Source organism: Seriola lalandi, unplaced genomic scaffold (genome assembly GCF_002814215.2).
Source record: "Seriola lalandi dorsalis isolate HSWRI2012SDOR001 ecotype SW California unplaced genomic scaffold, Sedor1 jcf7180002054861, whole genome shotgun sequence".
Taxonomy (NCBI): Eukaryota; Metazoa; Chordata; class Actinopteri; order Carangiformes; family Carangidae; genus Seriola; species Seriola lalandi.
In genome coordinates, this window is record NW_019525414.1 from 2505972 (window position 1) to 2529100 (window position 23129).

A 23129-nucleotide genomic window follows, 5' to 3' on the forward strand; every position below is an offset into this window, starting at 1 on the left:
TTAGGTCACTAAATGGCTTTGTAACCAAAAAGATATCAAAAATGAAGACTAAAACTTACAATGGATATTACTGAAAAGGAGAACAGATCATAGTTTAGTAACTATATTATCTTTTATTATCTGAATAGTCTGGGTAGACAGAAAAAAAACACTTGACCAACCACAGAGTAATGAAGAGGTTCAAGTGGATGTGGAGCCAAAAGCACTACAGTGAAAAAAACAGAAAGGCAGACAGAAAGGAGATGATGAAAAACAGAGGTAAAGTACAGTATAGAAAGATATGGAAAGCAACATAATCATCTTGCAGAGGCAGTGGCATTATCAGAGGGATACGCATGATGTTTTGGCAGAGAAAACCAGATGAAAAGACTGATGAAAATAAAATATGAAACAGAGCCCAATGCCGGTGGGTGATGGAAACAGGAGGTGGATGTTCTTTGAAGAGTGGAGAGACGGTAAATTGGCACCATTAAATACAGAATAAAGGAAAAAAAAGAAGAGGGAGAGACAAGAGGAAAATGAAGGAATAAAAAATGAGGGGATGGAAACCAAAGAAATGAAAGAATGTAGGAGAGTGTGGGATGGGGAGTTTGGTGTGGAGAACGTGACTGGTCTGCACAGAGCCCTGACCTCAACCTCATCCAACGCCTCAGGGATGAACTGGAACACCTACCGTGAGCTATCATCAGTTTCTGACTTCTCTAATGCTGTTGAGGCTGAATGGGAGCAAATGCAGGAGTGGAGGCTGTCAGAGCAGCATATTAAACTCTATGGTTTTTAAATTAGATGTTCAACAACCATATGTGTATTATCTCAATCTCAAACTGCTTTGAAGGGAATCTAAACTCAAGGGTTTATTGCATTAGAGTAAATTACTTTAGGATCCAATATCCCATGTGTTCTGCTTCTTTTCAGGTCTTTGAAAAAAGATGCTCATTAATTAAATATTCTATATTTACTTATATTAATCATGGAGTTATCATGATTAATATTACGTTATTATATTATTATATGTTGTCTTTCCTCATCTATACACAGATAACAGCAAAAATAAAAATAAAACTAGAATTACCGCCTTGTGGTTGTCTGCTAGTTTCAGGTTACATCCCTGTTTATCCAGAGTCATATAAAATATGAACCAATTGTTTGAAATAATTGCTTTGTGAAATCTTGAGTTATGTCTAACAAATATTTTCTGAGGTCACCATGCCCTTGACCTTTGACCTTTGACCCCAAAAATCTAATCAGTTTGTCCTTGAGTCCAAATGAACATTTGTGCCAGATTTGAAGTTCTTGAGATATTGCATTCACAATTCCAAAATCATATTTTGTGAAGTCACCGTGACCTCAACCTTTGAACTTTGACCTTTAGCCACCAAAATCTAATCAGTTTGTCCTTGAGTCCAGTTGAATGTTTTAATCAAATTTGGAGAAATTCCCTCAAGGTGAGATATTGCGTTCACAAGACCAAAAATGCTTTTTGTAACCTTGACCTCTGACCTTTGACCCCCAAAATCGAATGAATTCATCCTTGAGTCCAGGTGAATATTTGTGCCAAATTTGAAGAAGTTCTGTCAAGGTGTTTCTGAGATATAGTGTCCACGAGAATGGGATGGACGGACAACCCAAAAACAATATGGCTCCGCCTCTGACTGTCGTCCATAAAAAGGATGGAAGAGTAGAGGCAGAATGATTAAAGGGCAAGAAGAAAAAGAGAGAAAATGCTTGGAAAGAATGTAGAGCAGAGTGAGGAAGATGTCTTGACAGGATTAAAAGGTGAAAATAGAGAAGATTGGAGCGGCCTGTGAAATAAGATTACAGATACAAGATGACTGTAAGTGAGAAGAAAGCCCGAAGGAAAAAAGAAAGAAGAGAACAATGAAGGGCAGTAAAAATAGTAAAGCCAAAAATAAATGACAGCAATTCAAGAAAAAATGAAGAAGAACATAAAATGACAATAGAAAATCTGACGCAGACACGGGAGGTCAGAAAGTATATGAGTAAAAAGAGGTTATATTGTGTGATGAAAAACAGATGCTTGACACTGAGAGACATGAATGTTGCCTGGGGACCTCTGACATATTTTAATAAATGGAGAAAATGGTCAAAAATGGCAAATTTACATCAGTTAAACATGTTGAACATGCTGGTGGCCTTGATGTTGCCGGGCTTGGACTGACGGATCTCCAGGACCTCGAAGTATACTGGTACTTACTCCACAGCACTTCAGAGAGAAATATTGTACTTTTTTTTACTCCACTATATTCATCTGACACCTGCAGTTATATGTGACATTGCAGATTAAGATGCTACATTCAACATGAGTCTTGAGATATTGGTGTTGTGGAGAAATAGAATGTCAAAATATCAGCTTTTTAGCACCTTCAATGTTAAAAAACTCTTTGATTTGAAAGCATTACTCTTACATTAGTCCGGATTTCAGTTTTTCCTTCACCCTTAATCATCAGTCCATTTTTAAACTGTGTCTAAAGCATATTATTACTGTACCTGTTCACATTTAACATATTGTTGTCTCTGGGCAGTTACTTCAACTTCAACTTAAAAGTAAAAAAACCTTTAAAATCATGGATTTGTCTCACAGACGGTTTACCCTGTAAGCCTCTCTGTAAGATGCTGACTGTCACAGTGCTGCCTGAAAAAACTCCATGCTGCTGACACTCCTGACTGTGTGGGCTGCAGCACGGCCTGTCTTTCCATCAGCAGCTGTCAGCACTGTCTGCACACGCAGTAATTAACGTGCCATCATGTTGGTGCAACATTTTGAGTATAATTTTCATTTCAGTGCCATCATGCAAGGTATATATTTTTAAGCAGTTAACCTTAACAACGCAATCGCTCATGGAAATATTCATGCAGGTATCTAAAAAAACAGTTTTTGAGAGCAATGCTTTTCTTTCCCACAACTGTGCCTCTGTAAACACTGTTATTGTGATGTGTCTCACCTTTTGTTGTGTGGCTGCTGTTATTGATTGTGCATGAAATTTAATGTACAGTGTTTTAAAATGTAAATGTACTGGTCAGTATAAGAGATAAAGATGGAAGGAGAGTAGTGTGGGTTGGGTTCTGGTGACATGGCAGAGCTGGGGGATTGCGTCCCCTGACTTCTCCTGTGGGAGCAGCTCACGTCAATCTGGTCTCTTCGATCACCTGTATCAGGATTTGTTTTTTTCGTCATGGGCCTTTCTAGAGATGGTTGGTGGAAAGACGACCGCTCCGCATGTGACCAATGAACTTCCGCCCACAATAAGCAGTTCATGAAACACTGCATAAAACCACACTGTTGACCTTGTAATAGAATATCTCTACGCTGTGGTATCACTATTTTACCAAAGCTGAGAAAGGTCATACTCTACTATTTTTTTCCCCATTATCTCAAGATAACAAAGCTTGTTATCCCGAGATAACAAGATATTATCGGGGGAAAACTATTTTTTTATCTCCAGATAACCAGATAATTATCCTGTTATCTGGAGATAATTAAGGTTGTTTTCTGATTACAATTACCTTGTTCATCAGAGATCAGATGTGCCAAGCCAGAATGCAGATGGCAACTAATAGTGGTGTAAAGTAGTGGTGTGAAAATGTCAGAACTACACATTGATCAACACATCAGAGAAAAATCAAAAAAACGAAAAGTTAATCAAAATTGGTCTGTTTTGTATTTTGTTCCCAAACAAAAAGCGTGACCACCAAATTAAAGAAAACGGTCCAACTTAGGTTTTTGCTAATTTTTTTTTAATTTCTCATTTGGCACAGACAATAGTTCATTGGATAGACAAGAAAAGGAAGTGAAGCATAAAAAATTCTAAATAAAAGCCCAGAGGACATAAAAGTGTAACATTAAGCAATTATGGGATCTATACCAGGGTTTGGAAGATAGATAGCTAGATGAATCAATAAAGAAATAAATTAGCGTATGGTAAGCTTGGAGCTGAGCTGACATTTCCTTTTTTTTCTCTGATAACTTAAGATCAAGATGTCCGATGACTACACTTCTTCATCTGGTGGAAATACATAAAACACATCTTAATAATGTGGCAACCACAAGGCTGATGCATGCACATAGGAGATATGATTAACAGGCAACCAAATGAAACATACCATTACCATGATTTATGTTGAATTTATGAAATTAAAATAAAGAAATACCATTACCATGATTCAAATCATGGATTTCTCCAGGTTTGATGCTGGAAACATTTGGGATAATGTAAGCACACAACCATGCACGGTCTAAGAGTAGGCTTATATATTTGGGGATCATTTCCATCTAATGGTAAGGCAGGAGCTCACCAGTAACACACTGTTTGCCATAAAAATATATGCAGTCGTTTGTATTTCCGTGTGTATAATGTTGGCACAAAGTATCTGCCTTCTGTAAACCTCCTTCTTGTGTTATCCTCACAGTTCAACCCTTTGTGAAGAACACGGCGGTGCTGGTCTCCCCCTTCGCTCTGCTCAGCCTCATCTTCGTCCTCTTTGTCTCTCTGGACGGGACCTTTACTGGACACCAGTTGACACTTGTTGGACCAGTTACAGAAACAAGGGGACAGATTAGACGCAGCTTTTGTTGTTCTTTTTGTGTGATTTGTAAATTGAATTCTGGCAGGTTGTAATATATACACAGAAGATTGTTACTGAATGGATGAATTTGCTTTGTTTCTTTAAGTTTTCATAAAAAAGAAAATGAAAATCCTGCTTATCCTGCAAGACAGAAAAGTAAAAAAAAAAAAAAAAGTTTTATTAACATAAGTTGATGCAGTTCTACTTGCAAGAGGAATAAATTATAACCATGCTCTCCTGTTGCTGATCCAGTCTTCTCTGTTTAAACCTCTCACCAGAAGACTACTGGCCTTAAAAGTTTTAATGTCTCTGGGGAAGGCTTTTTTATACTACTGCAGGATTTTATAGTAATGCCTCACAGTGGCACTGTTGTTGCTTTAATAGGTGACTGAATGTAATCCCATCATGGTGCAGGAATATCACAGTAATACTTATGGTTTACGTCATGATGCAGATACAAGGTGAGGCACCTATAGCTGAAAAAATGGTATGATCATGTTTTCTTTATATTTTCCATAGACATGTATAAGGGTTTCATTTATTAGTTAGAATTATATGTAAAACTGACACAATGTTCTGAGACAGTACACAGGGTTAGTACCACCTCATTTATGTGTGGAAGAAACCAGTAAATGATGTAGTTACATTAGTACATACCTTAAGTTAATGATTTCCAGAGTAATTCATAATAAAGTAGTAAAGTGCCAAAATACATTGTCATTGTCATGCTGCTTCCAGTAAAATAAGGTGTGCCTCACTCTCTTTATTCACTGCTTTATATAGAAAAGTGTCTTCCATTGTGTCTAAAGGGGAATACAATTAATTTAGCCTAATTAATATCATCTTAATTACAAAAGGGTCAAATCAATAGTGTCAGCCACACATGTGTTTTCAGTTGTTGAGATGTTTGCAGTCTTAGGTTAGTGTTAGGTTAGAATGCTAATATTTGCTAATTAGCACTACTGTATTGAACAAGTAGAATTGTTGATGAATATTTTGGGATTAATCATCCTGTATGCGTTATGATCATGGATGTCTGTATAATAATATAATATAATACCCAAAACAAACATGAAACTCGCTTCAGCACTAGGACTTCCAGTCAGTCATGTAGTGAGGTCTGTTTGTGTACCGGCAGAAGCTTGACCTGTCCAATATGGCAGACAAGCAGACGCGCGTCACATCACTGAACGCAGCTTCTACCGACAGGCACATTTTGAACGGCCACTGAACTAGTATATGAATTTCTGATGAATACTGTGTCCCACTTCAGGGGTCGCTAATGAATTAGATGTGAATGCCTTTACTTCACTGCCTTTGATGACTTACTTCTAAGCAGCAAGAGACACTCACAATCAATTTGAAACAACCAGTCCCTGATCTTAAGGAGGAATCTAGGATTTCTGCTGAAAAGACTCCTGATGCAGAACCTGAGCAGCATGGAGTCTCCTGCTGCTGAATCTCTCTGGCAGCGCTCTGGTTAATGGCTGAAAGAAACTTTGCCTACAGTTGGCATCTTCATTGCAAAAGCAACTATCCTGGGCTACAAACTGCAAACATATAACTATATAAACTCTGACTACAAACTGTCTACTACAAACAAGCGCTAAAGCCCTATGTCAACGTCCAGCATTTCATTATCCTTACTAAACAAGTCAGGATACATGAACCAACACCAAAAAACACCTATGAAACTGAATGATGGCTTTTCACTTAATGTGAGCTGAGATAGGCTCATATTGGGTGAAAGAGTCAGTAGGTTGGATCCATTTGGGGCGGCAGTGGTGGTGGTGCAGTGGTTAGTACTGTTGCCTCACAAGAAGATTCTGGGTTCTACCCTGAGGGGTCTGCATGTCCTCCCTGCGCCTGCGTGGGTTTTCTCCAGGTGCTCTGGTTTCATCCCACAGTCCAAAGACATGAAGGTTAGATTAACTGGTGACTCTAAATTGCCCAACTATATACTACTGAATATTATTATTCGGGGTGGAATTGAATTTGTAAGATAAATTAGGAATTTATTAAGGTAAAACTAACAATTTGCTGACAAAGATGAAGATTTTATTTACAATGGAAAATATAATACATTTATGGAGGCTATGCACAATGCAAACATGTAAAATACTGCATAACTGCTCATAAAGGTGGTAGTAGAAAGAATGGTGTAAGAGTACAAAAGTAATGATATATTGTAGGGGTCTGCAAAAGAATATGAATACGAAGAATATCAGAGAAAATAGTGCACATTTGTAAATGTAGTGTGTGTATTTGTAGTGCAATGTATGACATGTATTGTATGTAGAGCTGAGGTAGATGACAAAACATTTGTCATTCAGTTATGGTGGTGTCAGAAAGATAAAGCTGCGCAGAGGAGACTCACAGCCAGTGGGAAAAATCAGTGGATGCCTCTGTGTTACTTGTCATACAGCAGCAGTGACAACAGGCTGTCACTGGAGTGGCTACTGTAGTTAATTTCAGTAGAGCTTCAGCTTCATGTTGTCACGGATACTGAGTAAATGTAACCACATCAGCTCTTACAAGTTTTTGCATCATGTAATATGTCAGTGCTTAATTCTATTATAATATATCTAATTTAAAACTAGAATTACTGCCTCCGCCACTCAGACTAGTTCTCGTTGTACTCATTTTTTTAGACTTTTTTTGTGTGGAAAAGTATTATAACTTTAAGGTCTGTCTTTCACCTCTGATCTGCAGAAGCTTTATTTTATTCCTCTTTAGTTATTCTCTCTTATCTTTTTCTTTTTGTTAATAATATATTAATGTACTTGACAGCAATGATTGATGAGTAACTTGCAATTTGTGGTTTAGTTAAGGCCTACTTCTGTTTTATAAACAAAACATACATGTACATTAAAGCACTCAGATAGAATAGATATGGGAATCCATTTTGAAGTAATTGCAGCAGGTTTCAATCCAATAGTGAATGAAATTTAGTGCTGCAGCACAGATTGGGCCTGTATTAAGGAAGCACTCATCAAAGAAAAACATTTGGAGACCTTATTTCACAATTCTGACTTATCTCCTAATTATGAGAAAAAGGTTAAGGTGGTTGTCAGTCATTGCTATTTGAGAAGACAGGCTTATGGCGCTGCCTGGTTTAATTCACTTTTATTTCCTCCTTGGTTTGAGACAGTGGGAAATACTGATGTCAGTAAGTAATGTGGATATTATTATTAGGACAGTTTCTTTGTCTAACCTACATCACCTGAATATGAGATTATCAATATAATTATTTGTTTTTTTCAACAAATAATTTTGGAAAATGTTATATTAAACATTAAAAGTCTTCATTTGTGTGAACAGATGTAAACTTTCACAAGAAACTGGAAGTAATATTGCTAGTGGGGCAGATGGACAAACCAATTGTGCATTTTATGACTAAAGCATGGAAGCTTCAGCATATAGTCTTGTACCCCAAGCTGTTATTTCAGGCCTGGAGGCAATTTGTATCTGACCTCAGGTGACCTTGAGCACAAAACCTTCCATATAAAGGCTTATCTGCAGCACTATGCCTTGGATTCAACACTGTGGGCCCCAACTTGAGCCCTGTTTTTTAAATCTGTGTTTACATTTTAGAAAGTTGAGTATGCTGAATTAACTATTAGGCTAACTGTTCAATTTTTGGTGTACCATTGGATCAACTGACAACTATCAAAGAATTACTTTGATAGAGAAGGTATCTCAAAAACCTGACGATTCTCAGGCAAGTTCTGAACCTTTACCATTCCTGTCTTAGTCTACATTAGTCATAATTACGATGTAAGGGTCTCCAATTTTTTTCATGTGAATGCATTGCGCTTCTATGGGCTACTGTATAAACAATTACGATCTGTAGGTTATAACGCACAATAATTGTGGTAGCGATTTATTTGGCTACTGTCCCTTTAAATTTTCCCATGATCCCTCGCTGTGTTTAACGTTTTAATTCAAGAACCAGCTTCTTTCAAACAACAACAGACGATCTTTATAAGACGAACCCGAGCTTTGTAAACTAACGGACACGTTTTATAACATTAACGTTACACTACGAAACTTTTTATGCACCGTGATTGTGAAGATGTGTCGTTTGTGGCCCTATATATCCTCTGTGTCTCCCGTTTCACATCCGGGCATTCAGAAGGCTTGCTCTCTGGGCTACATGCGGAGGACCTGGTTTCTCTCTCCGCCCAGGGGAAAGTCCCCGGACTCATGGCAGAAAGTGCCCTGGGTGATTCCAGCGTCGATCCGCGCCACACCGTAATCAAGCTAAGACGTTCACTTGAACTGAGCTTGGTGTTCGCTGGTCGACATTGTCAGCGTTAATAGTAATGCAAGTACGCAAATGCTAACGCCTAAACAGAACGGGGCTCATTCTCGGAATGCACATTTTACTATAGTAGCCTTCCTGTTTCATGCTGAAATTGTTATTAAGTCCCCCTCTCTTTTCTTAGCTTCTAATGTGGATGTGTTGCACATGTTCATAATTAGGCTACTATTCGAAAATTATTTATTTGATGTCAATAGTTGCACTCAATATTGAATTATATACATGCTGAATTTAGGTTCTATTGGAAAAATAAGGCACACAATTCATTGTTATTAGAACTCTGAAGCTATGAGTGACCGCTTATTACAGATCAGTAATCTATATCAAACTGGCAGCAATGATGAGTTTACAACAAAAGCCTCATAACAAATAACACAAACCAACTTTTACTCACGTTTTACCCAAATCAAACCATCACTGAGCTTTCTGATTTCATATGTGTCAAGAGTCGACACAGAATCATAACAAAAGACCAGGGCTGTTGTTATACTGACAACGAGACAGACCATTCCTCATAAGAACTGTGTTTTTATACACTATGTGTCTCAAGTGTGATAACAAGTTTCAAATTTGTAACGTGTTCAGGTCGCCATCTAGTGGATAAAAATGTTACGTGCAGCCGTGCCACTAAATTCAGACTAATCAACCTGACATTACAGGCTACAATTTGAAAATAAAGCAGAAAACTCATGTTAAATAATCTCACAGTCTTTTTTACTTTTTCTATGTGTAGTGCATTGAACCTTTTCATACCAGTTTCGAGAAAAAAACATAGGCTGCATGGTTTGATATTTCAGTAATTCATACATTTGAGATGCTTATATTGTGAAGTTATTACACTTATGGTAGTATAGGCTGCACATTTTTCAAATAGTTGATGAAACTTGAATCCTCTATAAACAGTGAGATTTACCAGCAAAATAGCCGAAATAGCAACCTGAGGAAATTGTAGTCCTGGGTAGATCGGGACCTGGCTGAGCACCTGCCTAACCCTGTCACCATGTATTTAGCCAATATGGTGGAAGCGGTGGAAAGAGTGCAAGGTGATACAGAAATATCATGTGCCTCCTCATTATTACCGCACTGAATGGGACCAGTAGGACTACAGTTTCTCTGTGGTATCACCTTTCTGCATGACAGAGGGAGAACAAAGACACTTGTGTTTCCATGTTGACACCACTAGGGGGAGCACCAGCCCTGCAGCATCCTTCCCTAATACACTAACATAAGATAACACACAAACACCCTGTATGCCACTGGATTAGGCAGTACACAAGAAGATTATAGCGTCACATGGTGGCCATGCAAATGGTGCCTGCAGGTAACCTACTTCCTCCTTTTGAGATATCCCATCATTCATTTGGAGAGGGCGTAGGCTCACGCAGCAGCAGCATCACAAAGGTTCAGCTCCTCCCTGCTGTAGACAGAGGGGAGGGAGGGAGAGACAGCAAGAGGATCAGGGTCAGATGAAGTCTGAGTGACGAAGGCAGTGTGTGCAAATGAAGAGGAGAGTGTGTGTGCATGTGTGTGAGAGTGGACGAATCAGGGAAGGTTAGAGAGAGAGAGAGAGTGAGGAGGGGAGGGAGGGATTGTGTGTGTGTGTCTGTGTGTCTGTGTGTGTGTGTGCATGTGTGAGACAGAGATAGGAGGAAATTCAGGCAGGAGGAGGAAGGGGACATAAAGGGAGGAAGGAAGAGGGGGCAGGAGGAAAAAGACAAGACAAGGGGACCCAGACTGAGAGGGAAGATGGCTGAACCGGAGCTGAAATCACGGAGCAAGGAGAGTGTTGCTAAGGCGGCGAGCCAGGAGAAGATGGGGGGTAGGTACAGTGCACGCTCACACTCCTGTAGATACCACATGGTGCACTGCTGCATTAATCCGCCATGCGCTCTGATGCAACAATGCCTGATGCAAGAGTACATACAGGCTGATGTAGCTATAGCGATACATCATGCTTTTTTGTGTGATGATGATGACAGGTGAGCAAGGTGACAGGAAAGGGAATAGAACATATTTAATAAAAAAGCAGATTGTGTGTGTGACTCGCCCCTATACTGGGCCCGTAAACACAATTACCTGACGTGTTCTGTGTTGACAGTAATGGAAGGAGGGGTAAATTGGAGAAATAAGGCGTCATTCTTGAGAAACCGGTTTTAATAGTAGCCCTGATGAGCCAGTGTGACCTGTTCTTAAACAGTCCTCGCTACAGATGTACTGAAATTCCTGATCCAGTATGTACACCACATGTATGCTTTGCTGCTGGAGACATGGACTGACATTAGAAAAAATGTCCCAACAGCGAGAAAGTCAAAGACCTTGATTTTTCTTCTCTCTTTTCTTATGAATACTGGCAAAACTAAATGATCGTACCACACATGTGAAACTCTCTTGTCCTCTCTCTTCCAGCAGCTGACGTTGACCCAGACCAAGATGGTCTGATTGTGGAGCAGCCAGCATCTCCATCTACCCCCATGGTCTCTGCTCCCACCGCCACAAGCCCCACTAATGGCTCACCTGCCAAAGGGGAGAAGATCGAGCTGAAACGCAGCATCACCCTCTTCAATGGTGTGGGAATGATCATAGGCACCATCATTGGCTCTGGCATTTTCGTCACTCCGACAGGTGTGGTCAAAGAGACCGGCTCAGCTGGGCTCTCCCTGATCATCTGGTCTGCTTGTGGAGTGGTCTCTACCATGGGTGCCCTATGTTACGCCGAGCTGGGCACAACCATCGTTAAGTCAGGGGGAGACTACACTTACATCTTGGAGGTGTATGGCGAACTAGCGGCCTTTCTGAAGCTGTGGGTGGAGATGCTCATCATTCGGCCATCGTCACAATATGTGGTGTCGCTGGTGTTTGCAACCTATCTTCTGAAACCTCTCTACCCAAACTGTGCCGTGCCCGACAGTGCTGCCAAGCTGATTGCCTGCCTGTGTCTTAGTGAGTGGGGGTTGTTGGCTGGGGTTACTTTACGAAGAGTAACAGTAGAAACATAATCTCTTCCTCTACTGAAAAATAACTTAGGATCCACATGTTTGATGCACTTAATTCCAGGTGATTATTCCCCTAATTCCTGATACTATTCTGTTTTGTATCTCCCACCTCCTGTAGCATCCCTGACGTTTGTAAACTGTATCAGTGTGAGAGCGGCTACCAAGGTCCAGGACTTGTTCACGGCCTCCAAGTTGCTAGCTCTGATCATCATTATCCTCTTTGGCTTCATACAGATTTTCACAGGTGAGTCACACTTACTCATGGACTGACAGAGCGAAGCAGCCACTAAAAACCCCAGATTGTCTAAATTTTTCCAGGGATCTTTGTAATACTGTGCTGTGTAATAGTCATCTAGCGCTCTGTAGTCACAGGTCTACAAAATGACCTACAGCTGGGGTTTGAAGTTCAGTCTATATCATTATCTGGTATCATCCAAGTCGATGCTCAACTGAACAGACAAAGAAAAGTTAGACTAGTTGGTCCGTATTAAGATGGACTTTTGTGAAACCTTAGAGTTTAGACAGTGTGTTTGGTAGATACATTTACAATACATTTAAAACTATTCATGACTTCAGTGTGAATGAAAAAGTGGTTCTTTTTTGTGTGATGAGGCATGTGACTATATGATAATTTCATAGCACAATGATCTTAGCTAAATTACCCCTAACCCTCATAATTTCAAACAATATTAAAATATACTTAAATGATCATTCGAACTCTACCACATGATGTGATTGCAAACATTTTATATACACAAAGTAGTAGATATTTTAATGTATATTTCTTCCGTTCCTTTTGTTTCCACTGTTGTTTAGTGCTATAATGATGGTAATAAAAGTGACGTTTACACTATACTATTACAATTTGTAGGTTTCATATAGTTTCATTAATGTAACAAAGTAACATTAATGATTCATCCTTGTGTGACAATATCTACCAGCACTGAAACTGGGGTTTATTTATTATTATTTTTTGTCTTTAATGATCAACAAATTGTTGACCAACACTAATGAGCCCAACCAAGCAGACTGCCCTCCTTTCAGTTCGTTTGCACAGTTGCTGAGTCTGAACACAAGGCTCGTCTGTCTGCAGCCATGTAATTGAGTCTGAGTGAGTGTGCAGCCATGTGCACGTGTGTGTCCGTGTGGGTGTGCTTTGAACTTGCTGCTGAGCATAATCGGTTTCATACATGATGCATTTCTGCTATATGTATCTCACAGAATATGATCGAATAGATTTAGTGGAAGTGGAAAAATGATGAGACATTGATGCAAAAAAAAAAAGAGACAATTTCATCCATACCACTGCCCCTAAACATGGAGGGAGACGACCACTGCTCATTTGCTTCACATGTGAAATGTCGGCTCCACACTCCTTATGTATACCATTCAAAACTGAAACAGCAAAGTGGCTGAATCTGCTCCAGTCATGCGATTCAAAATGAAAGAGCGCGGGAAGAGAGGAGTGGAGAGAGAGTGGCCATCGTTCGCTCCATGCTACATCTGCTGCTCTCCCCCCTCTTTTGCAAAGCCATGCACACCACCATTGTGCTCTACGCTGTGTCACCATGGAAACTAGGCGGCGAGGCTCGCCGGCTGTTCAGAGGACTGAGTGAGAAAATAATGCGTGTATAACAGGCCTCATGGAAAGGAAAGTCATTACCATCTGAAAGCGACAGGTAGAGATGGGAGTCACGCAGAAGCCAGACTTCAAGCTGCCCTCGCTGATGATGCTCTGGTTTCTGTAGCTGCTATGAGTAAATGGGTGGACTGAGCTTTAAAGATACAGTATTTCTGCTCACATTTAAATGGCAGCTGGGCAGGACATGTTTATGTTTATACATAATAGGAAATGTTCAAACCAGGAGGGAAAGCGCTCAGATGAAGTACCAACTGGCTGCTGGTTGAAAATGTCAAGCCTGTCCAGGGGCAGGCAGCAACACACTGACCTTGACACAAGAAATAAAACAGTGGCAGCAGCCCTGAATGAGAATCCATTTAATGTCTATGAAACCACATACCAACTTTATGAGCTAAACCTGTTAGTGTGGAAAGAGGTTTCTCAGTTGTCCTTAACCTCTTATTTCTTCTGCGTGCAGGTGATGTGCCGTACCTGGCACCAGACAAGGCATTTGAAGGCAGCAAATGGGGGGTTGACAACATTGTCTTGGCTTTGTACAGCGGTCTCTTTGCTTTCGGAGGCTGGTGAGGCATTTGTGACCTATATTGATGTGTTTACAGACCAAAAATAGAAATGATTTGTTTGTTGCTTTTGCTGTGCAATATACAGTAATTACAGTTTTTTTTCCCAATCCCTACAATAATGTTGAACTCTTTGTTTTTTTTCTAGGAATTACCTGAATTACGTAACCGAGGAGATGATCAATCCAGAGAGGTGACTTAAATGTGATGAAGGTTGTTTTGAGGATTGTACAGACTCTCCTGTAAATATTAGCTAACATCCATGTCTGAGCTTGTTTATCCTCAGTTGACTGCATGGAAATACAGTATAGAGGGGCTGGACAAAGCAATGGGAATACCATACAATATAATGCAAACCAATGCAATAACAGAATCCACATCTCTCTGCCAGTCTTGACAAACACTTTGCATGATTAGATGTTCCAGTTGTTTTGTCTACTCCTTGTGTGACGCCTCAAATATTCCATTTTATCGAGGTGCATGTGATGCTTATGCTTTAGAATATTATATTATCTATCACAACCGATCACTGTACACAACTAACCGTATAAAAATATATGAAATTGTATGATCACATTGCATGAAACGGACCACAAGCCCAATCACTGATCTCATAAATACAGTGGAAACAAATATTACAGACAGCAGATGTTATTGGAAAATATGTTTTTAAGGGATTCTTTTCTCAAGTGACCTCTGACCACTCCGACTGCAGGAACCTGCCCTTGGCTATCATCATATCCATGCCGATAGTGACGGTGGTGTATGTTCTGACCAACCTGGCCTACTTCACCACCATCTCTCCTGAAGTCATGGTCGAGTCCGAGGCTGTTGCCGTGGTGAGCATCACACTTCTGTCCAAAAGTTCTTAGATTTGGGTTGGTTGTTTTAGTTTTTTTTTCACAAAACAAAACAGCTACCTTCATATATGTTACTGATTGTGCTGGTTTTTGCAGAGTTTTGGGGAGTACCATCTTGGTGTGATGTCGTGGCTGATTCCTGTCTTTGTGGGACTGTCCTGCTTTGGAGCTGTCAACGGATCCCTCTTCACCTCAGCACGGTGTGTGTTCACACATAGAGTAATAATATACAGCATAACATTTTGCCACTTTAATACAACCAAATGTTGAGTGCACATAAAGAAGTTGTAGTAGAAAATAAAGTATTCATTTGCAATGGTTAACATGGAGTCGTGATGTTTTGAGAAAAGGATATTCGACTTTAGAGGTGAAGACTTAAAAAATGTTGGGAGGATGTCAAGTTTCATATGATAGGTGGGTAAGAGGGAGTTGTTCCTAAATCTGAAGCTGTTTGGATTGGTTGGACATTTTATCTAGGCCAACTGTTTCATCACAAAATAACCATGAAAGAGCTTTCTCTCTTCTAGGTTGTTCTATGCTGGAGCTCGAGAGGGTCAACTCCCTGCTGCTCTGGGATTGGTTCACACAGACCTTTTCACACCAGTGCCGTCCCTCATCTTCACAGTAAGACTCCGGCTACTTACATCTGACAGTGATAATCAGTAATCCGTTACTTTTGTGTATTACAAATCATCACCATTAGAAAGTGCTCAAATTGTCAAATTAAGTGTCAAATTAACCCAAGAACCTCTGATAACATCCAATCAGGTTACGGTAAATAAAGATGCTTTAAATCATGTATGACCTTTATTGATCTCAGTCTATCTTCAACCAAAGGTTTTGCAACAGCATCAGCAGGTTTCTGGCAGTTGAATATGGTTATTATCTAAAAAGAGGACTAATCATGTGTGTGTTTGTGCTTAATGTATGAAAGCCTAATATCATCCTGTGTTCTTTTCCCCCTTATATCAGTGTTTGCTGTCCATGATGTATGCCATCTCCCAGGACATCTTCTCTGTCATCAATCTCTTCAGCTTCTTCACATGGCTGTGTGTTGGTATGGCCATTGCTGGTATGGTCTGGCTGCGCGTCACCAAGCCCGACCTCAGAAGGCCCATTAAGGTAGAGCACCCATGTGTGAATGGTTGTATTTACAGGTGGTTGCACTACAGGATGGTTTCACGAATAGACGTTGACTATGTCTTAATTATAACAAATAGTTAGACGTCAAATATACGTCTAAATTAACCGTTGCACAAAGCAGTGTAGTTCTTGACCATCTTAAGCCTGACTGTGGTACAATGAATTCTGAGTAATCTAAGACATTTTAACAAAATTTAAAAAAAAAATGGCTGACTGAGGCTCACTCTCTCCACAACAATGATAGCAAAGCACAAATTATGAGCCCCGTTTGCCTGTTTTTCGTTGTTGGGTGCTACTGCTCAGCGCAGGTGTCACTGGTTGTTACCACGGTGACCTTGGTAAGACTGGCTCGACTCTACAGACCAGTCTGAGATATCTTGGTGAAACTGGCCCCTGATCTATCAGCGAAAAGTCCATTTAAAAGGATTTGAGACAAATGATGCAAGACCTTGGCTCAAACTGAACCTCAGCCAGTTTCTCTGTCTGCCTCAAACATAAACATGTCTCCTGGTTTTATAAAGCTTTCACTTTTTTTTATGAAACAACTATTGTATCACTGCTGTTGTTATTAGTTGGAAGTGGAACAATACTGTGATTTCAGGATGGGAGTGGTGTTTGCATGAATACATGGCTCTTTGTTTCTGGTTCATCATGGGAATATTACTTTAGTTGACTTTAGTCTTTCATCTCTCCTTTGAGCCTGAGTGCTCGCAGCCCATTTGTTTTATAAGAAAGAAATGAAGCGTTCCTCTTCATGTGTAAACCCTTCATGAAACAAGACATTTTTTTACATCTAAATTTAGCTTCTGTCAGAACAACAATTCATTTCTCTTCATAACCTCGTGATGATCAATAATGAAAGTACTGCAAGATTCTCAGAATGTTCAAACTGATCAAAGTCTAACAATACCTGTTAATAAGACCTGGCAAAATGTAATAAAAGCACAGATGACAATATAATCACATTATTATAATAATAATAATAATGATGATGGTTGTTATTCACAAAAGGATGTAACCGTTTTAACCGGTGGTGAAAGAAAGTGCCATCACAACGTAAATAGCCATCATAACATACTAAAGTACTCATTATGTAGAATGGCTCTTTTCAGAATACTGTATATCATATAACTCAATCATAATTACTGATGAGATGATAAACTTTATATACTGCTGGGGAACTTGTGAATTCCTCCCTGGGGATAAATAAAGTCTTAAAAAAACAGATCATAAGATTTTTTTTGTTGATTATATTTTGTATCATAAATCTGAATCTGCAAAAATAACCAGTGAAGTTGTGAAATAACTGTAGTGCAATAAAAAGCACAATTTTTCCTGCTGAGTTTTAAAAGTAGCAACAAAACAGCAGAAAGTGGAATTATTCAAGTTAAGTACAAGAAGAGAATTGTTACTTTCTTCTGCTGGTTCTATCTGGGTGATGTGATAATATACGCAGAAAAGGCAATAAGGCGACTTCAACTACTTATTGTAGCATTATCAACTCTCTTATAACATCATCAGGTAAAGCTGCAAATATTAAGAACTCTGTTATTGTTGCATGTTTTTACATGAGTAAAGTTCAGTACATGATATTTAAAGGGAGGGATTCATATTTAATTTTGAGAGTTGTCATAAATTTGATATGAAAAGACATATTACCTGAAATTCAATTCTCTAGTCACTTTGCCAAATTATAACGATAATAATAGTATTTTATGCTCTGTCCTCTTTTCTCAACTAGAACAAACTTCATCTGTTGTTTTCTCTCTGCAGGTGTATCTCTTCATCCCCGTGACTTTCGTTTTGGGCTGTGTCTTCATGATCGTCGTGTCCTTCTGGGCAGCTCCATTCGAGTGCCTGGTAGGCAGCAGCATTATTCTCACAGGCATCCCAGCATACCTACTGGGCTACAAGTGGAAGAAACCCCATGTGGTCAAGAAGATGCTGGGTGAGTGTGACATTTTTTGTTTTTTCATAGTGTCTTTGTCTGTTTTTGTTCAAGCGGGAGGCGGGAGACGCTTTCATTACGGTTTGTTATGTGAGAATATCTGCCACGGGCACTGATACATTCGTTTGTTTATTAAGTCTGTGTGAAGGACTCAAACCAAGGTGTTGAGCCGATGTTTAATAAGATCTGTCAGCATTTGATCTGCAGTACCCGAGCTAAAAGAAAACAGACGTGTCTAATGTGACGAGCTGTTTCTCCTCAGAAATCTTCACCATGTTCTGTCAGAAGATCTTCATGTCTGTTCCTGAGGAGAGGGGGCAACGTGAGGCGGCTGAGTAACGCTGGACGGACTGAACCAGATGCAGGACTGAGTCAATATTTTTATCTGAACAATTCTTGACATGTTTACATTCATTCATTTGTAATTCGGCTCCAGCAACTTCTTTTTTTATTTTTTTAAATATTTTTACCTTTATCAAAAAATGCAGGTAACTGTGGAACAAATTGGTTTATACTGTACAAGTGTGCGAGAGCAGCCCGGCACTCTTGGTAAAGGAGCGTTTAATGTGTGTATGCTCTTGTGAACAAACTCTTTGGACACTACATGGTGTTTAAAATATCAAAATCTATGAAATTGAGACGCTGCTTTTATTCTGAATCTGTTTCGCAGTTGTATCTCCGTTAATGCTAGAACATGCTTATATGTTGCATGCTAGTTAGTTAATGGGAAGTCGTGCGCTGATCTTGATGCCAGACACATAATTAATTGTATACTGAAAACACAGCAGCAGAAGCTCCAGACAATATATTCTAGTGGCCTAAAACAACAAGTTTATTGTTCGCCTGAAGTGTACAAATGAGTAGTTTAATGAGACAAATAAAAAAAATTAACTTTCTTTACTTTTGCTAAACACTAACAACCAAAACTAGACATAGTTTATTATAGTTTACAGTTTAATAGAATCGACTCTATGCTATGGTTAATGATGAGTGGATTCATTGCAGTTAAAAGAAACAATCAGTGCAGTGTATTAAAAAAGGTCAGGGTTGGAAGGAGCGGTTCACTAACATAACACTGATTCAATTATACACATAAGCTACTAATATTTGTGTTCATTAATATTGATTTCTATATTTGTATTTTTTTGTATTCATTCATAAAATGAATCCACAGCACAATCTTAAAGCACAAAGTGAAGTGAGATAAGACAGTGTTTGTAATGTTTCCTTATGATGTGTTGCTGTGAAGCAGGTCTGTTTCCTGTATCATTTCATTCTCACTGTCAGCGCTCCATACGTGATGATATTTGACAAAATGACAGTGGATACCAGCACCTGTTTGTGAGGCATTATTATAAGAAACTGAAGATCTGAATAGATGTCATTCTAGTGGCTGTATTTAGTGAATTACATTGTAGTGTTAGTGTTTTGTATTGGGTGTATGTATTATCTGTGCCGGCCGTGTCAGTGCTGATATTCCAGTTTTTTTTTTCGTTTTTGTTTTATTGTGTCTGTAAGACCAAAATGAATGTTGCTCATTTTTAAAATAGGAATTGTACATATAAAAAAACCAAACTTTTAAACTGAATATCTGAGGCTTTCCCAGAGTTATTGGAAGCACTTTCCCAGTTCGCTCAAGCTCCCAGAGGAAACAAGTCTAGAATAGAGCGACAGTCCCTTTAAACATCAACCGGTGGTGGCAACAGAGAGACACTCCTCCACCATGAATGGGAAATACTGATAGAAAACTACGTCCGACATCTTTGTTCTCGCTCCTCAACCATCATCTGCTGATGGGAACAGCAAATTGGACAATGATCAATCAAAGGTTAAAACACCACCACGGAAATGAAATTAATTTACATGTAAAAGGGAGAGGGATGGACATCCCTACAGCAGCTAATGTTTACAACAGATTTTAAGGAAAAGAAGTTGATATGAAGGCACAGTTTTTAAAGTAAAGCACCATTTTCACCTCATGATTTTTTTAAATCTTCATCACAGTCAGAGCAAACCAACAAACAGCACAATGCTGGAAGAATCAAAACCTATGTGAACTGAATCTGATTCAAACAGGGAGCACAAGTGTCTAAAAGCACACACTATATTATTGATTGAGACTATGAAGATACACGGTTTCCGTTGGCCTCATCGTACAATTTATGTTATGCACAACATACTTGGTCTGTGGATACAAAGCATTACTATATGTATGAATTGATAATGCCTTTAATGAATTGTTATGGAGAGAAAAAGAACTCTAATGGCATATTTTTAATCTTAAAACCTGAAAGTACCTATGTCAGTTATTGTAACTGTTGTATATCAGTGACCATGGCAGGTACATGTAATAATAAAAAATATTTTTGTTCAAATTTTGGTTTGTGTTTTGTACAGAGGATGAAAAATCTCAACTAATGTTCCTCTGAGGAGTGAAAATCTGATTCCCCACTGGTGCATAAATGCAGTGTCCTAATATACTTGCATCAGTTAACGAAAAGGAAAAGATAACACTTTCAAATCCCAAAACACAACGATAGCTCCGATCCAAATGAGGATGTTTCACAAGCACAATTTTCTCAAAATGTCGTCCGATGGCGTTATCGCCTCAGCCATCAAGTGTCTGGACCGTGATCTGTATGAAATGCTCTGTCTCTTCTTGTTTGTCTTGTCTTGTTTGTTGGCTGTCAGACAATGATGCCGCTGATGCCTGTACTGTCAGGAGAGTTCATATCCGCCTGAGGAGGAAATGAGAGGGTCTGATGGCTACTGATGGAACCAGTATCACAGCTCCTGGAGACAATATTAGTGATCGGAGATTGGGCAGGCAATGAGCCAATATTGCACAAGTGACGTATGGAGTATTTTGATACCTTCTAGAAAAAGTGTGGCAACTGAACAGGGACTTGAATGGTTCATTTAATTGGTGCAATAATAAAGCTAAAGCCCGGCTTCAGTGGTTTCAACTGTTTTTAGAGTCGAATGTAATATCAAAGCAGGTCTGCAGGACTTTTGTTATCGTTACGGAGAGCGCACATATGAAACCTTAAATCAGGAGTCAGACAGTCAGATCACACCCAAACCCACTATGAAATATTTTCTTAAGTAAGCTATCTGCTTTGCGAAATAACCCCTGAGCAAAACTATCAATGAAACATGGAGTTTCAATTATTTATATCTAGCAGAGGTGAAACTGACTCAACTTCACAGCAAACACATCATCAGCATCAATCTGTACACATAATTTAGTTGTTTGTATTGAGACTTCACAATCTATTTTTCATAAAACAAGAAGAATTCTGCAAGTGGGGTGAAATAAATCGACTTGTCCCCTGAGCGTCTGAAGAAATAGACAGTTGATGTTCAGATATTATCTGAACAAGTTGTTATCCTTTGGTAAAGTTTTTTGGCTTCTTTCAAGACAAAACATTATCACAATTGCTGGGCTCATCAAACGACTTTTGCACATCGAATGCTCGGTTTTAGGACACTCCTCGGTTTGGGGATTCATTAGACTCAACAGGAAATAGTATGTGTTTCCCTATCATGTATCTAATTATTGTTTTATAGTTCTGGAAAAAAGTATGAAGAGCAAATGTTTAATTGTTTTTGACGTAGAACAAGAGACTTACCAGACATAGCCAGCAGATGGAGATAGAGGAACATCAATAGGAGTAGTGAGGTCCTGCTGTCATACATTTGAAATGAAACACAATAGTGTTTGTATGTAAAACATTATACAACATCTGTCTTTAAAGCGAGGTGCAGTATAAAATCTATCATTTGCTCCTTTCCATTTAAAGGGTAGTCAGTTCACATGATGTAACTTCTCCGGTGCTCTTGAGTTTTTTTTTTCTCTTCTTTTTTTATAGCACCAAATCATAATCTACATTATCTCACGGCATGTTACAGGGTCGAGATCTGACTTTATTATAGGGAGAAACCCAACAGTTCCCACAAAGAGCAGCACATGGCGACATGGGGGCTGAAAAACTCCCTTTTAACAGGAAGAAATCTCTAACCGAACTGGGGGTGGGTGTGTGGGGGGTGGGGGGTTGTTGGGTTTGAGAGGACAAAGAGGGGGTGGGGGAGGAGAGAGAGAGAGAGAGAGAGAGAGAGACCATGGACAGCAGTATACACTGCTGATTGTTGATTGTAACGGTGAAAATAATAATAGTTGTGCCCATAGTTAATGGTGTTATCATATCTGCTGTTAATCCTTCATTTTATAGTGGAGTTCTTCTCATATTATTTTATTTCAGTTCTTACATTTATTAAACCAGACTACTTCCCTATTTCTTTTCCAAGACTGCCCTGTTCACACATTCACATGTGGAAGCTCAGCTGCCCTAAAACCACAGTTATGGGTTGAAAGCCTTGCACAAGGGCAACTGGGTAGTGTTAATGATGGTCCCTTGATCTCCTCTATTATCATCAAAACACTTCACAGTGAGTCTAACTGAAGTCATTAAACTGCAAAGAACTGAGTGTCTTCAGTCTGAGTACAGGAGAACTGGAGGGGTTTTGGTGAGTTTTCTGAATCATCTCTAGGGGGCACTGCGTCATCATCATCATCATGATCATGGAGAGAGAGAGAGAGAGAGAGAGAGAGAGAGAGAGAGGAGAGAGAGAAGGAGAGAGAGAGCTGAGGGGGAGGGATGATAGATTCCATTTCTATTCTACCTTTAATCCAACTGTGAAATTCGTAAGTAAAAGGCAGTCCTTTTTTTCTCCTCAGGTAGTTCTCTGAAAGACTGTGTACTGCTGCATCAACCGCGTTTCATCATCACACCACTGCCAAAAAACATGGCCAGCGGGCAGAAAAATATTGCTTGATTTACTATATTAATCATGTCTGGATTTAAAAAAAAAAAAAAAAAAAGGAAAAAAGAAAAAGAAAGAAAGAAAAATCTGTGAAAAGGTTAAAGTTCATTGAGTGAATGTACACCAGGAAGCCTAAACTTCTCACCTAATGAGCCACATGACCGCAGTCACATTAACTTCTGCAACATCAAAGATAATTCTCCTAATTAACCTCAGACACATGCAGGGGGAATGCAAAGTTATGTTTATAG

General features: G+C 39.3%; 1 protein-coding gene and 1 non-coding gene across 3 annotated transcripts; both read left to right on the forward strand.

Annotated features, from left to right (window-relative positions):
* Window positions 1-8709: 8709 nt before the first annotated feature.
* On the forward strand, window positions 8710-8965 carry LOC147817893 (RNase MRP). Its single transcript, XR_015438563.1, has one exon.
* A 1231-nt stretch (window positions 8966-10196) lies between these two features.
* On the forward strand, window positions 10197-20429 carry LOC111670785 (large neutral amino acids transporter small subunit 1-like). 2 transcript variants are annotated; one of them, XM_023427667.2, is made up of 11 exons: window positions 10197-10727; window positions 11318-11848; window positions 12020-12145; window positions 14001-14106; window positions 14252-14296; window positions 14819-14942; window positions 15060-15163; window positions 15491-15587; window positions 15936-16085; window positions 17880-18054; window positions 18317-20429. In XM_023427667.2, the coding sequence occupies exons 1-11, from the start codon at window positions 10655-10657 to the stop codon at window positions 18391-18393; spliced, it is 1608 nt and encodes a 535-aa protein (XP_023283435.1). In that variant the 5' UTR covers window positions 10197-10654; the 3' UTR covers window positions 18394-20429. The 2 variants fall into 2 exon arrangements, with proteins under 2 accessions (XP_023283435.1, XP_023283434.1); XM_023427666.2 differs by having other exon boundaries at window positions 10212-10727; window positions 11315-11848.
* Window positions 20430-23129: the final 2700 nt, after the last annotated feature.